The following is a 13,748-nucleotide window of genomic DNA, read 5'->3' on the forward strand; positions in this document are numbered from 1 at the left end:
TAAATATGCTTCATTCAGAAATCCCACTTTTCTTCATGCTTTCCTTAGAGTTAATGTTACACAGCAGGTTAGGTGTAATAACTTGAAATGGAGGAGAGAGCATTTTGAAAGAAGCACAAATAATAACTTCAAATAGTAATAGTGGTCTTTCTTTTTTCTCAAAAGATCTGACACTTTGCTAAAAATGCCATACAAATCCAGCTAATCATAGAACGAAAGTTGCAACTTTCAACAGATACAAGTTGTTGTGGATAAACTTTTTTCTTTTTTTTCAAGTCATGTTGTTTTTTGAGACCACCTCTCAATAAGACTCTACTAAAACCTCTTTAGCATAATGACACAAAGGTTTCAGCCATACAAAAGTAAACATGCAATACAAAACAGTTAAAAAAAACAAACAAAAAAAACAAAGCACTTTTAAAGTCACATTAACACGAGCAAATAATATTCATTTTATATGTATGTATATATGTTGAAAGTTATTGAAGCTTCACTCAAGTCAGTGGTTAGGGTCTTATACAACAGTTAAATGGTGATGTGTCTATGTTACATAAAGTGGCTGTATGTGTGTGTTCCTGCCTGCTGCTGACTGTGTCATGGTAGTGAAGCAGATAGGTTTTGTCATCAAAAGAATTTCCATATGAATCCATGTGTGTTCCTCTTGGTGTTATAGCTGAAGGCCCATTTGTGCTCCTAATTTCAGCTATGGTAGGAGGGGGAAAAGAAGCAGTGCTTAATCTTTTTTTTTTATTTATTTTTTTTTTATCGTTATCTAGAGCATAAGAATACTGTTTTAAGCAGTGTAGTTGACAGAATTGGAGTGATAGAAAAGTATGTCAACAGCAACAGCATGGCTTATGGCAATTAACACATCACAGAGTTTCCAGTGACTTTAATCGCATGTGCAGTTTTGTTTTATACACATGTTGTGCAAAGTAGGGGATGAAATTTTGGAAAACCGCTGACACATTGCATATATAATTCTAGGAGTGTCCTTGCTGACACTTTTAAGCTGCAAGTCTGTGTAGAGACAATATTTTTAACTTGATAACTGTGTAGACCTCAAATTCTTGTTCTTCATTCTCTTCAATTTGATGCCATGTTATCACCCAACTAGATGATTCTAGCACATCATTCACCAGAGGTGATAATTCATTGACACTTTTTAAGTGATGAGGTCTGGTAAGTTAAGACATAATTTATATAATTAAATGGCCAAAAATAGACTAACTTTAAGTCTAAAAGTTTCCAAAAGGTTTTTCAACACAGGTTACATTAGAGGTGAGAGCAGTCTTAAAGGTGTCTGCTGCCAACTGACAGTCAAAGTTGATGGTTTAATTTAAAAATAGGAAGTTCCACAGCTCCATTTGTGGTTTGCTAATAATGTTCTGAGGAGGGAATGGAGACTAACACAGCTGAGCAAGCTGAAACTTTAGCTTGGCTGACAATGTTTTATTATTATTTACCAAGACCAACAAAGTATTTCATTCATTCATTTAATTATTCATTAAGTGTATCTTGGTGAAATCAGCCCATTGAAGTTCTCCTATTGCACTTTGTTCATGGTGACTTCTGTGGAGCAGTTTTACAACATCACAGTGTCAGATATGTCACAAGATCAACCCAAATTTCATTATTTCCCTGTGGATATGTACATAATGCATATGAATGTAAATGAATGTTATAAGATCTGACTAAACTGTTTTTTTCAGGATTTATCAGGATTCATACTAACTGTTCTCTTTTTTCTCCTTTCTTTTCTTGTTGCTCTTTCTGAATGAAACTTCCATTTTGATCGAACAGGTAAGACAATTAATTATTTTCCTGTCTCTTTAAATCCCACATAGTACACTATTTCTATTACTCTGTTACATTAGTATCACAGCCTCATCAACACCACACTCAACTACCACAATCAATGAGTTGACCCGGAATGAGTTTCTATCCTTTTTCTATGTCTGTATTTTATCTCTTTTCCTCTGTATCTCTTTTTCACATTACATAAACTGTGCTGAAACCAGCTAACATACCCAACATGATGAATACTTATAAGACACATTTCTTCTAAAAATTATGCTTTGGAAGCCATATTCATGCAAGACTGAAATTGGAACTTGCAGTCTTGTACCAGAGGCAGCTGCATTGCCCTTATTTTTATGTGCTAGGAGATTCTACCCCAGGCTTTAAATTACATGAATATTAATAATCCTGGCTGCTGCTGCTGTGCAGTCATTTCCTGAATAATGCACAATCATGATATGCGGAATGTCATGCTCTGCAGCTGTATATACTAATACTGTGTGTGTGAGCAGGGGACAATGCAAAGCACCATGATGACCCATTCTAAAATAGGCATTCTTACCTGTGCCAACATAATGTTTTAGGTACATACAGAAGAAATGACACTGCTGCGATATTTTCCAATATTCGTTTATGCTTGTGGATGAGTGTTGCAGTTGTGTTGTACTAGATGTTAATTCCACTGCTAAATGTAGGTCACTGTGCTCATCAGTTAGATTGGATCAAGAGAGAGGAGATTATCTATCTATCTATCTATCTATCTATCTATCTCTCTATCTATCTATCTCTCTATCTATCTATCTCTCTATCTATCTATCTCTCTATCTATCTATCTCTCTATCTATCTATCTATCCATCTATCCATCTATTCATCCATCCATCCATCCATCCATCCATCCATCCATACCATTTTACTCATTTTACTTACTTTAATTTGGTCTTCAGCATATTGTCTATCAAACTCATCAGCTCACTCTCTTACATTTGAGAGTATGGAGCTGTTGCACTTCCCAACACAATACAAAGATACAAAGATTTTGATGTTGAAGCTCAGTGCCATTAAGATAGGCAGAAAGAGCTGTAAAGTTTGGATACACTGACTAGATAGACAGTGGAGCATTGGTCCACTGCGGTTTACTGATGTTGTTTAACTTAGTCACTGCTGGTGGTGCTGTTGCCTAAGGAGACATGTATAACATCGGCCTTATCACAGATACATTGTCCCCACCCGCCTTTGAGGGAAATAGGCGATGACTGTGTGCATATGTCCTACAAAGGCTGTAGTTTGGATGGTTGCATTGTGGATTTGACAGTAGACTATCCAAAATACATATGTGGTACATATTGTGAGCGAGACACGACACCCCGCTCCCTAAACGGATAACGGTGTTATTTTGGATCTGATGTTCATTGGAAGAAATGGATACTCCAAAGAGCAAACGCACATCATTGGATTGGAGAGTCTCCATTTTGCTTTTCTGCCTTGTTGCTGCGGTTAGTGGACAAATTCGTTATTCTGTTCCAGAGGAGATGAGGAAAGGGCTGTTTGTCGGAGACGTTGCAAAAGACCTGGGCCTGGATGTAAAAAGGTTGGTTTCTGGTCGGGCTCGACTTGTTATCGATGGTGATAACCAGTATGTCTTGCTGAACCAGAACAAAGGGCATATTATTGTCAATGAAAGGATTGACAGAGAAAAATTATGCGCCAAGAAATCTCCGTGTAGCTTTAGTCTAGAAATTGTCCTAGAAGATCCACTTGAATTGTTTTCTATTACCATCGAAATACAGGATGTAAACGATCACGCTCCTGTTTTTCCCAAAAAGGAAATTAATTTGGAAATTAGCGAATCCACGCCCATAGGAACTGTATTCTTGCTTGATAATGCAGCCGATCCTGATGTAGGAATAAACTCACTGCAAAGTTACTCTTTAAAAGCAAACGATCATTTTGTCCTCAAACAACACACTCGAGCAGATGGGAGTAAATACGCTGAAATGATGCTTCAGAGTGGTTTGGACCGCGAAAAGCAAAGCGAACATGCGCTCATATTGACGGCTGCCGATGGTGGGGAGCCGCAGAGGTCTGGGACAGTGAGGATAAATGTGTCTGTTCTGGATGCAAACGACAACGCACCCGTTTTTACGCAGCCTTTATACAAAGCGTCTGCCTTGGAAAATGTTTTTCGAGGCACAGTTATTGCTACAGTCAGTGCCGTAGATGTGGACCAAGGTTACAATGGTAACGTGACATATTTTTTCACCCACCTGGAGGAGGATTCCTCTTGTCCTTTCGAAATAAATTCGTACACGGGAGAGGTTAAACTCATCGGTGACATTGATTACGAGGTTTCTCAATATTACGAAATAAACCTTCAAGCAAAAGATCCATGGGGTTTAGTGGGCACCAGCACATTAATTATCGAGATAGCAGATGTAAATGATAACAGTCCAGTCATCACATTGGCTTCATATTCGGGTAAGATTTCAGAAGATTCTGCTCCCGGTACAGTTGTGGCGTTGATAAGCGTCCAAGATAAAGATTCCGGTAAAAACGGACAGGTTCATATAAATATAGATGAAAATCTCCCTTTCAAAATTAAATCATCTCTCAGAAACTATTACACATTGGTTACAGAACAAAACCTCGATCGAGAAAAGCGTTCCAAGTACAATATCACTCTCACTGCCACAGATGAGGGCTTGCCTACCTTATCAAGCAAAAAATCTGTCGTTTTAGAAGTTACTGATATTAACGACAACGCACCGGCTTTCGGCCAAAGTGTTTACAGCACTAAAGTAATGGAAAACAATTCTCCTGGTATCGCTCTGTTGCAGATCTACGCAACTGATCCAGATCAGGGTCAGAATGCACGCATATCATATTTTCTTATTGACAGCGAGGTTAATGGAAACCCTGTCTCCTCATACTTCTCCATTAATACGGAAAGTGGAGTGATTCAGTCTTTGCGTTCACTTGATTATGAACAAGTCAAAGAGTACAAAATACCAGTTAAAGCGCAAGATGGAGGCTCACCACCACTGATTACTAACGCAACAGTTATTGTGCGTGTCCAAGATCAGAATGACAACCCTCCTCAGGTTCTGTACCCAGTCCAGACTGGTGGCTCTCTGGTGGCTGAAATGGTGCCTCGTTCAGCAGATGTGGGCTATCTGGTGACTAAAGTGGTGGCTGTTGATGTGGACTCTGGACAGAATGCCTGGCTCTCCTATAAACTGCAGAAAGCCACAGACAGGGCGCTATTTGAAGTGGGCTTACAGAATGGAGAAATAAGAACTATCCGCCAAGTCACTGATAAAGATGCAGTGAAACAAAGACTGACTGTTATAGTGGAGGACAATGGGCAGCCCTCTCGTTCAGCTACAGTCATTGTTAACGTGGCGGTGGCTGACAGCTTCCCTGAAGTGCTGTCGGAGTTCACTGACTTTACACACGACAAGGAGTACAATGACAACCTGACTTTTTACTTAGTGTTGGCTCTGGCTGTAGTTTCCTTCCTCTTAATCACATGTTTAGTGGTTATTATATCAGTGAAAATCTACAGATGGAGACAGTCTCGCATCCTGTATCACTCCAATCTCCCTGTGATTCCATATTATCCACCACGTTACTCAGACACTTTGGGAACAGGGACTCTGCAGCACGTGTACAATTACGAGGTGTGCAGGACGACTGACTCCAGAAAGAGTGACTGTAAGTTCGGCAGAGCTGGTAGTCAGAACGTGCTGATAATGGACCCCAGTTCTACAGGGACGATGCAGCGGATACAGAATGAAAAGAGCATCCTGGATGAACCAGACTCCCCTCTAGAGGTTAGTTGACAGTTTACCATCGTTTGTGCGTCTTTGTTTCTCTCCTTTTGGTCTGGGTTTTTTAGTTTTGTTATTTGTAGCTGAATTCATTATAAGCAGTTACACACTCTGATGTCATCTTCAGCACCATGGACAGCTCAGCTGCCTTGCATCATTGACACGAATTCTGCTTCTGCAAGATTTAACAATAGAAAACGCAGTAGACTATGTAACTGTCAAATTGCATCCCATAACTTCATGTGTACACATTTTGAATGGCAGAAGTACTTTTCATACTTAATCTTTGTATAGGCTACAACATTTAAGGCTAACCTTTTTATTCGGTTAATATCCACGCGTTTAAAGGGTGGGGAGAGTGTGGTTAAAATTTGACATCTAAAAGCACCAAGTAGCCATAATGTTAGTGAAGTCTTAGTTAAGATTTTTATTATTATTAATCAATATAAATATTAACGCTGACTAATCCCAAATGACAGAACACCATAAACACGTTAAAGGCAACAAATACGTTGCTCCGATTTCCATAACCTAATCTTTCATTGCAGTAAGATATATGAAAGTTACACTATAGCCTGTTCCTTACATTAGTAAGGCATTTCATCATTGAACAAAAATCCTCATGCAGAACTTTGCACATTGATGTATTACATAGGAGTCAGCTTAATTCCAATATTAGCGCTAATCGAACACTTTGTAAGCAAATGCTTTATTATGACGCATTGCTGCCGTGACAAAATTAAAACATGCCTATTTTCTTAAAGATAAATAATTTGTGGAATATATAATGTGAATGTTTTATTCCCTATAAGAACGGCTGCTTTATTTATAACGGTCTCCTGTAGTATAAATGCTTTTATTTGCAAATATTGCCTTGAAACTCATCGTCTATGAAAAAAAGATAGACATGTGTTAATTGTGTCACTCTATTTTAGTGTTATACCAAATGTAGTCTTAGCTTTATCTGGTGTTCACCTTTTAGGCTCTTAGAGACGCTGTTGGTCAGTAAAATATTTTCTAAATTGTGTCGTCATTCAATCCATCCCCTAACTGACTACACAGTGAAGCAGCTTCTCTCTGTTTTGTTGGAGGTTTGAGGCGAACATGTCCTGTTCATGTAAACCTTGAAAACTTGTTTAGAGCAACCAGGAAACGGATATTTCAGAACAAGCTTTGCCATCATATCGATCGGATATAAATCACCCTTTGCTATTCTTTGTTGCCATGATGTCAACTCGAAGATCTTCCACTTACATATCCTTAAAATGGCGATTATTTGGTGGATTGCGACGGCAAATAGGACTGCTTATGTTGCTGCTTCATGTGGTTATCATGGTAGGTGGCCAGATTCGTTATTCTATACCAGAGGAGATGAAGAAGGCCTCTGTTATTGGTAATGTAGCGCAAGATCTTGGTTTGGATCTGAAGAGACTCCGTTCTGGGCGGGCCCGCATCGTGACCGGAGAAAGCATCCAGTACACCGAGCTGAAGACAGACAAAGGAATTCTAGTCGTGAATGAGAGAATAGACCGAGAGCAGCTTTGTGGAGACGTAACACCATGCAGCTTCAGCTTTGAGGTGATTTTGGAAAATCCTATGGAATTGCACAGAATAACCGTCGAGGTTTTGGATATAAACGATCACGCTCCCGTCTTCTCAAACAAAGATAAACCTATCAGTTTTGAAATAAGTGAATCAGCTGTTGTTGGAGTACAGTTTCCACTGCAGAGTGCAGAGGATCTAGATGTGGGACTGAACGGATTGCAAGATTATGTTTTATCACCAAATGACAATTTTATTTTGAAGCAACATGCAAATCCAGACGGAAGTAAATATGTTGAAATGGTGCTTCAGAAGCCTTTAGACAGAGAACAACGTCCACATTTGTCTTTAAAATTAATCGCAGTAGACGGAGGGACACCACAGAGATCCGGTACAGTCAATATAGATGTCACTGTGTTAGATGCCAATGACAATGCTCCAGTATTTAACAAGTCAGTGTATAAAGCATCTTTGATGGAAAACACCATGAGAGGCACAAGCATTGTTACAGTAAATGCTACAGACGCTGACAGTGGTACAAATGGACTCATTATTTACAGTTTGTCTAAAATGAAAGGAAGCGCAGTCGATATTTTCAGTATTGATGAAAATACCGGAACGATTTCTGTGTCTGGTCAAATAGATTATGAGAAAGATAGAAGATACGAGGTGAGGGTAGAGGCTAAGGATCAGGGTGGTCTAACTGGGACAAGTAAAGTTATATTGGATGTTACTGATGTCAATGACAATGCCCCAATTATAAATATTATGTCATTTTCTAGTCCGGTATCTGAAGACGCACGTCCTGGTACAACGATTGCTATTTTGAACGTAAAGGATGCTGATTCTGAGAAAAATGGGCAAATCAAATGCTCTATAGATGGTAAACTTCCTTTTAAAATAGAGTCATCTTTAACAAACTATTACAATTTGATTTCAGATCAACATTTTGATCGAGAGTCTATCACAGAATATAACATAACAATAACAGCCACTGATTTTGGATCTCCCGCACTTTCTAGCTCAACAAAATTACATCTTAAAATCTCTGACGTGAATGACAACGCACCGTTATTTGATAAAAGCATCTATTCTGCTCACATCATAGAAAATAATTCTCCTGGGATTTCAATATTTTCTGTGAGCGCGAGGGACACTGATTGGAAACAAAACGCCAGAATCTCGTATGTTTTAGAGGACACACATGTCAGTGGTAGTCCAGTTTCGACTTATGTATCTATCAACTCTGAAACAGGAGTTCTTAGCGCGGTTCGCTCGTTTGATTATGAGCAAATCAAACAGCTTCAGCTAGTAGTCAAAGCGCAAGATGGAGGCTCTCCTCCACTCAGTAGCAATGTGACTGTGAAAATACTGATCCAGGACCAGAACGACAACCCTCCTCAGGTTCTGTACCCAGTCCAGACTGGTGGCTCTCTGGTGGCTGAAATGGTGCCTCGTTCAGCAGATGTGGGCTATCTGGTGACTAAAGTGGTGGCTGTTGATGTGGACTCTGGACAGAATGCCTGGCTCTCCTATAAACTTCAGAAAGCCACTGACAGGGCGCTGTTTGAAGTGGGCTTACAGAATGGAGAAATAAGAACTATCCGCCAAGTCACTGATAAAGATGCAGTGAAACAAAGACTGACTGTTATAGTGGAGGACAACGGGCAGCCCTCTCGTTCAGCTACAGTCATTGTTAACGTGGCGGTGGCGGACAGCTTCCCTGAAGTGCTGGCGGAGTTCACTGACTTTACACACGACAAGGAGTACAATGACAACCTGACTTTTTACTTAGTGTTGGCTCTGGCTGTAGTTTCCTTCCTCTTCATCACGTGTTTAGTGGTTATTATATCAATGAAAATCTACAGATGGAGACAGTCTCGCATCCTGTATCACTCCAATCTCCCTGTGATTCCATATTATCCACCACGTTACTCAGACACTTTAGGGACAGGGACTCTCCAACACGTGTACAATTACGAGGTGTGCAGGACAACTGACTCCAGAAAGAGTGACTGTAGGTTCGGCAGAGCTGGTAGTCAGAACGTGCTGATAATGGACCCCAGTTCTACAGGGACGATGCAGCGGATACAGAATGAAAAGAGCATCCTGGATGAACCAGAATCGCCTCTAGAGGTTAGTTAAATAACTGTTCCCCCCTTGTACGTTTTCCTGTTTTTGTTGTGTTAATAAAAGATACTGTATATCATACTGGCATTTTCATCACAATGGACAGCATCACCTGATAGAAATGCAGCTTCTGATTAAGTCTTTATAGACAGAGCTTTTGAAAGAATATGCTTCTAATCGAATCTCCCACTAACAGTATTATGTAACCACTGCATGTTATAGTGCTGAAACACACTTTGGGAAAGTAATGCTACATTAGCAATGTATAAACTTCACGTGACAGTGCTATATTTAGTGCCAACTTTTATTATTTCGTTCTTTATACAATTTTTGCGTGTTAAGAAAGGAAGATTCAAATTTAAACAACGAGTCACAATTTAACGCAGAACCCGCAACCTGCACATACTTAATCTTCAGACTTTTGAACCGACAAACCTTCTTCATGCTTTTTCACTGCATATCCATGAACGTGTCCTACAGGATTGTTTCATATAAACCTATTTTAGAGTAGAGTGCTTAAATTCCACGTAGGGAGTTATAAGACGCCATAAATCACTAACTACTTCGATGGAGTTAGTAATATGATTTTTGAATTTAAACATCCACATTTCCTAGATGGCTACCATTTGTATGATCCTTATTTGATTTTAAATCGTTTTTTCCCCTGTACGAGGAAATGCACTGTAGGCGAATGGATGGAGAATGAGATTTGATGTTGTCTTGTCTTTTGCGGGTCCTTTTTCGTTTGACTTTAGCAGATAATTTGTTATAATACATAATGCTGACTTGAAACGTGTTTTAATTTATAAAAGTCATCCCCTTGATATTTCCACGTTAGATACAGAATTGTTCAATTTGTTTGTTTTGAAGTCTAACCGCTGTGGAAGAGGCCTTATTTCATGTTCACCTTTTAGACTCTAAGTGACGCTGTTGGTCAGGAAAACATTTTCTGTACTGTGTCGTCATTCAGTCCATCCCCTGATTGACTACAGTGTGAAGCAGGCTCTCTCTTTTTGTCGGAGGTTTGAGCATGATCTCATAGACTTGAAAGTAAACGTTGAAGACATTTTAAGACTAAGACAGGAATAGCAAGACCCAGATTATCGTCATATTAATTGGATATACATGCGCCCTACCTTTCCACGACTTGTTTTTAAAGGATGGCAACTCGAACATCACCCACTTACATGTCTTTAAAATGGCGATTGTTTGGTGGATTGCGACGGCAAATAGGACTGCTTATGTTGCTGCTTCATGTGGTTAACATGGTAGGTGGCCAGATTCGTTATTCTATACCAGAGGAGATGAAGAAGGGCTCTGTTATTGGTAATGTAGCGCAAGATCTTGGTTTGGATCTGAAGAGACTCCGTTCTGGGCGGGCCCGCATCGTGACCGGAGAAAGCATCCAGTACACCGAGCTGAAGACAGACAAAGGAATTCTAGTCGTGAATGAGAGAATAGACCGAGAGCAGCTTTGTGGAGACGTAACGCCATGCAGCTTCAGCTTTGAGATGATTTTGGAAAATCCGATCGAACTGCACAGAATAACTGTTGAGGTTTTGGATATAAATGATCACGCTCCCGTCTTCCCGAACAAAGATAAACCTATCAGTTTTGAAATAAGTGAATCAGCTGTTGTTGGAGTACAGTTTCCACTGCAGAGTGCAGAGGATCTAGATGTGGGACTGAACGCGTTGCAAGATTATGTTTTATCACCAAATGACAATTTTATTTTGAAGCAACATGCAAATCCAGACGGAAGTAAATATGTTGAAATGGTGCTTCAGAAGCCTTTAGACAGAGAACAACGTCCACATTTGTCTTTAAAATTAATCGCAGTAGACGGAGGGACACCACAGAGATCCGGTACAGTCAATATAGATGTCACTGTGTTAGATGCCAATGACAATGCTCCGGTATTTAACCAGTCAGTGTATAAAGCATCTGTGATGGAAAACACGATTAGAGGCACAAGCGTTGTTACAGTAAATGCTACAGACGCTGACAGTGGTTCTTATGGTCGCATTATTTACAGTCTGTCTAAAATGAAAGGAAGCGCAGTAGATATTTTCGGTATTGATGAAAAAACCGGAACGATTTGTGTGTCTGGTCAAATAGATTATGAGAAAGATAGAAAATATGAGGTGAGGGTAGAGGCTAAGGATTACGGTGGGCTGATCGGAACCAGTAAAGTGATATTTGATGTTTTTGATGTCAACGACAATGCCCCAGTTATAAATATTATGTCATTTTCTAGTCCAGTATCTGAGGATGCACGTCCTGGTACAACGATTGCTGTTTTAAACATAAAAGATGCTGATTCTGAGAAAAATGGACAAATCAAATGCTCTATAGATGGTAAACTCCCCTTTAAAATCGAGTCATCTCTAACAAACTATTACAATTTGGTGTCAGATCAACATTTTGATCGAGAATCTATCTCAGAATATAACATAACAATAACAGCCACTGATTTTGGATCTCCCGCACTTTCTAGCTCAACAAAATTACATCTTAAAATCTCTGACGTGAACGACAACGCACCGTTATTTGATAAAAGCAGCTATTCTGCTCACATCATAGAGAATAATTCTCCTGGGACTTCAATATTTGCCGTGAGCGCGAGGGACTCTGATTGGAACCAAAACGCCAGAATCTCATATCTTTTAGAGGACACACATGTCAGTGGTAGTCCAGTTTCGACTTATGTGTCTTTAAACTCTGAAACTGGAGTTCTTAGCGCGGTTCGCTCGTTTGATTATGAGCAAATTAAACAGCTTCAGCTAGTAGTCAAAGCGCAGGATGGAGGCTCTCCTCCACTCAGTAGTAATGTGACTGTGAAAATACTGATCCAGGACCAGAACGACAACCCTCCTAAAGTTCTGTACCCAGTCCAGACTGGTGGCTCTCTGGTGGCTGACCAAAAAAAAAGGAGAACAAAAATAAAAATAAGAAGAAAATAATATCTGCTGCTCTAAACTGCTGCACAAAAAGCGTTCAAACGAGGAAACTGAACTATTTTAATTCCAGGAGTTTCCAGCAAGCTATGAATGCAAAAACAGCATTTCATCTACTTTACGACACCATTGCATCGCTGACCACTCTAAACACAATCACTTGAAAGTTCTTACATACAGACAGAGATATGTAGAAGCTGAATCAATGGGAACAATTGAGAGTAATATTTAACTGTTCTGTGAGTGGACTTATGTTAAACAGTAATGAGCATCACCAATGTAGGGACAAGTTCCATGGAATTCCATTTAGTTGAGAAAAATATTGGGATATGAAAGTTGAGATATGGGGTTAAAAGCATTGCCATCAACACCAGGCGTGAAAGGTGATGGCTTTATCTAAAGCTACTAATTAAACTTGACAACAACATTTCCCCCAACATTTAGCAAGTGCTTACATCTGCCTACCTTTACACACACTTTTAAATCCTTTAAGATCAACATGCAGCTATTGTATGAACAAGTAAAAGTATGCAGTACATGTTGGGCACATCCGAGTCAAAAACAACGTACATTTTGGAAACCTAGACAGATGTTTTAAATCAAAATGCATATTATGTGATTTGAAATGCATGGTGTGTGCAGCGTTTTTCAAAAGTATGGTTCTTACTGAATGGTCCAAACTAACCATAACGCTGTCCATGGTGCTTGAAAGGGATGTTGTTAAATGATTCATTACATTCACCTGTTTTGATAAGGCAGAGAAAGAAAAGGGCAAAGAAGAAAGCAAGATTGACATAACTCACACTTCTAGAGGAGAGTCTGGTTCTATCCAGGATGCTCTTTTCATTCTGTATCCGCTGAATCGTCCCTGTAGAGCTGGGGTCCATTATCAGCACGTTCTGACTACCAGCTCTGCCGAACTTACAGTCACTCTTTCTGGAGTCAGTCGTCCGCACACCTCGTAATTGTACACGTGTTGGAGAGTCCCTGTCCCCAAAGTATCTGAGTACGGGGTGGATAATATGGAATCACAGGGAGATTGGAGTGATACAGGAGCGAGACTGTCTCCATCTGTAGATTTTCATGTATGATAACCACTAAACACGTGATGAAGAGGAAGGAAACTACAGCCAGAGCCAACACTAAGTAAAAAGTCAGGTTGTCATTGTACTCCTTGTCGTGTGTAAAGTCAGTGAACTCCGACAGAACTTCAGGGAAGCTGTCAGCACGCCCGTTAACAATGACTGTAGTGAACGAGAGGGCTGCCCGTTTCTCCCTCCACTATAACAGCAGTCTTTGTTTCACTGCATCTTTATCAGTGACTTGGCGGATAGTTCTTATTTCTTCCATTCTGTAAGCCCACTTCAAACAGCGCCCTGTCTGTGGCTTTCTGCAGTTTATAGGAGAGCCAGGCATTCTGTCCAGAGTCCACATCAACAGCCACCACTTTAGTCACCAGATAGCCCACATCTGCTGAACGAGGCACCATTT

At 39.9% G+C, this 13,748-nt stretch overlaps 3 protein-coding genes across 3 annotated transcripts in view; all 3 read left to right on the forward strand.

Annotated features, from left to right (window-relative positions):
- Positions 1-3,162: 3,162 nt before the first annotated feature.
- On the forward strand, positions 3,163-5,640 carry LOC111232520 (protocadherin gamma-A8-like). Its single transcript, XM_022760093.1, has 2 exons — positions 3,163-3,591; positions 4,882-5,640. The coding sequence occupies exons 1-2, from the start codon at positions 3,220-3,222 to the stop codon at positions 5,638-5,640; spliced, it is 1,131 nt and encodes a 376-aa protein (XP_022615814.1). The 5' UTR covers positions 3,163-3,219.
- A 1,320-nt stretch (positions 5,641-6,960) lies between these two features.
- LOC111232521 (protocadherin beta-16-like) lies at positions 6,961-9,315 on the forward strand. Its single transcript, XM_022760094.1, has 2 exons — positions 6,961-7,244; positions 8,538-9,315. The coding sequence occupies exons 1-2, from the start codon at positions 6,961-6,963 to the stop codon at positions 9,313-9,315; spliced, it is 1,062 nt and encodes a 353-aa protein (XP_022615815.1).
- Positions 9,316-10,565: 1,250 nt separating this feature from the next.
- LOC111232522 (protocadherin gamma-A7-like) overlaps positions 10,566-13,748 on the forward strand; it is a 6,028-nt gene continuing 2,845 nt past the window's right edge. The window contains exon 1 of the mRNA XM_022760095.1: positions 10,566-10,849. Coding sequence (XP_022615816.1) covers positions 10,566-10,849 — 284 coding nt within the window. The remainder of the gene's footprint in view (positions 10,850-13,748) is intronic.

The sequence above is a fragment of the Seriola dumerili genome, unplaced genomic scaffold, assembly GCF_002260705.1.
Source record: "Seriola dumerili isolate Sdu_G_001 unplaced genomic scaffold, Sdu_1.0 BDQW01000331.1, whole genome shotgun sequence".
Taxonomy (NCBI): domain Eukaryota; kingdom Metazoa; phylum Chordata; class Actinopteri; order Carangiformes; family Carangidae; genus Seriola; species Seriola dumerili.

What these genes read in the sequence shown, in the direction of transcription:
- LOC111232520 (XM_022760093.1), top strand. Translation starts at nt 3,220, where the DNA reads ATGGATACTCCAAAGAGCAAACGCACATCATTGGATTGGAGAGTCTCC. An exon ending in TTACCATCGAAATACAGGAT is followed by an intron (nt 3,592 to 4,881) that starts GTAAACGATCAC and finishes GTCCAAGATCAG; the next exon opens with AATGACAACCCTCCTCAGGT.
- LOC111232521 (XM_022760094.1), top strand. Translation starts at nt 6,961, where the DNA reads ATGGTAGGTGGCCAGATTCGTTATTCTATACCAGAGGAGATGAAGAAG. An exon ending in ATGGAATTGCACAGAATAAC is followed by an intron (nt 7,245 to 8,537) that starts CGTCGAGGTTTT and finishes TGTGACTGTGAA; the next exon opens with AATACTGATCCAGGACCAGA.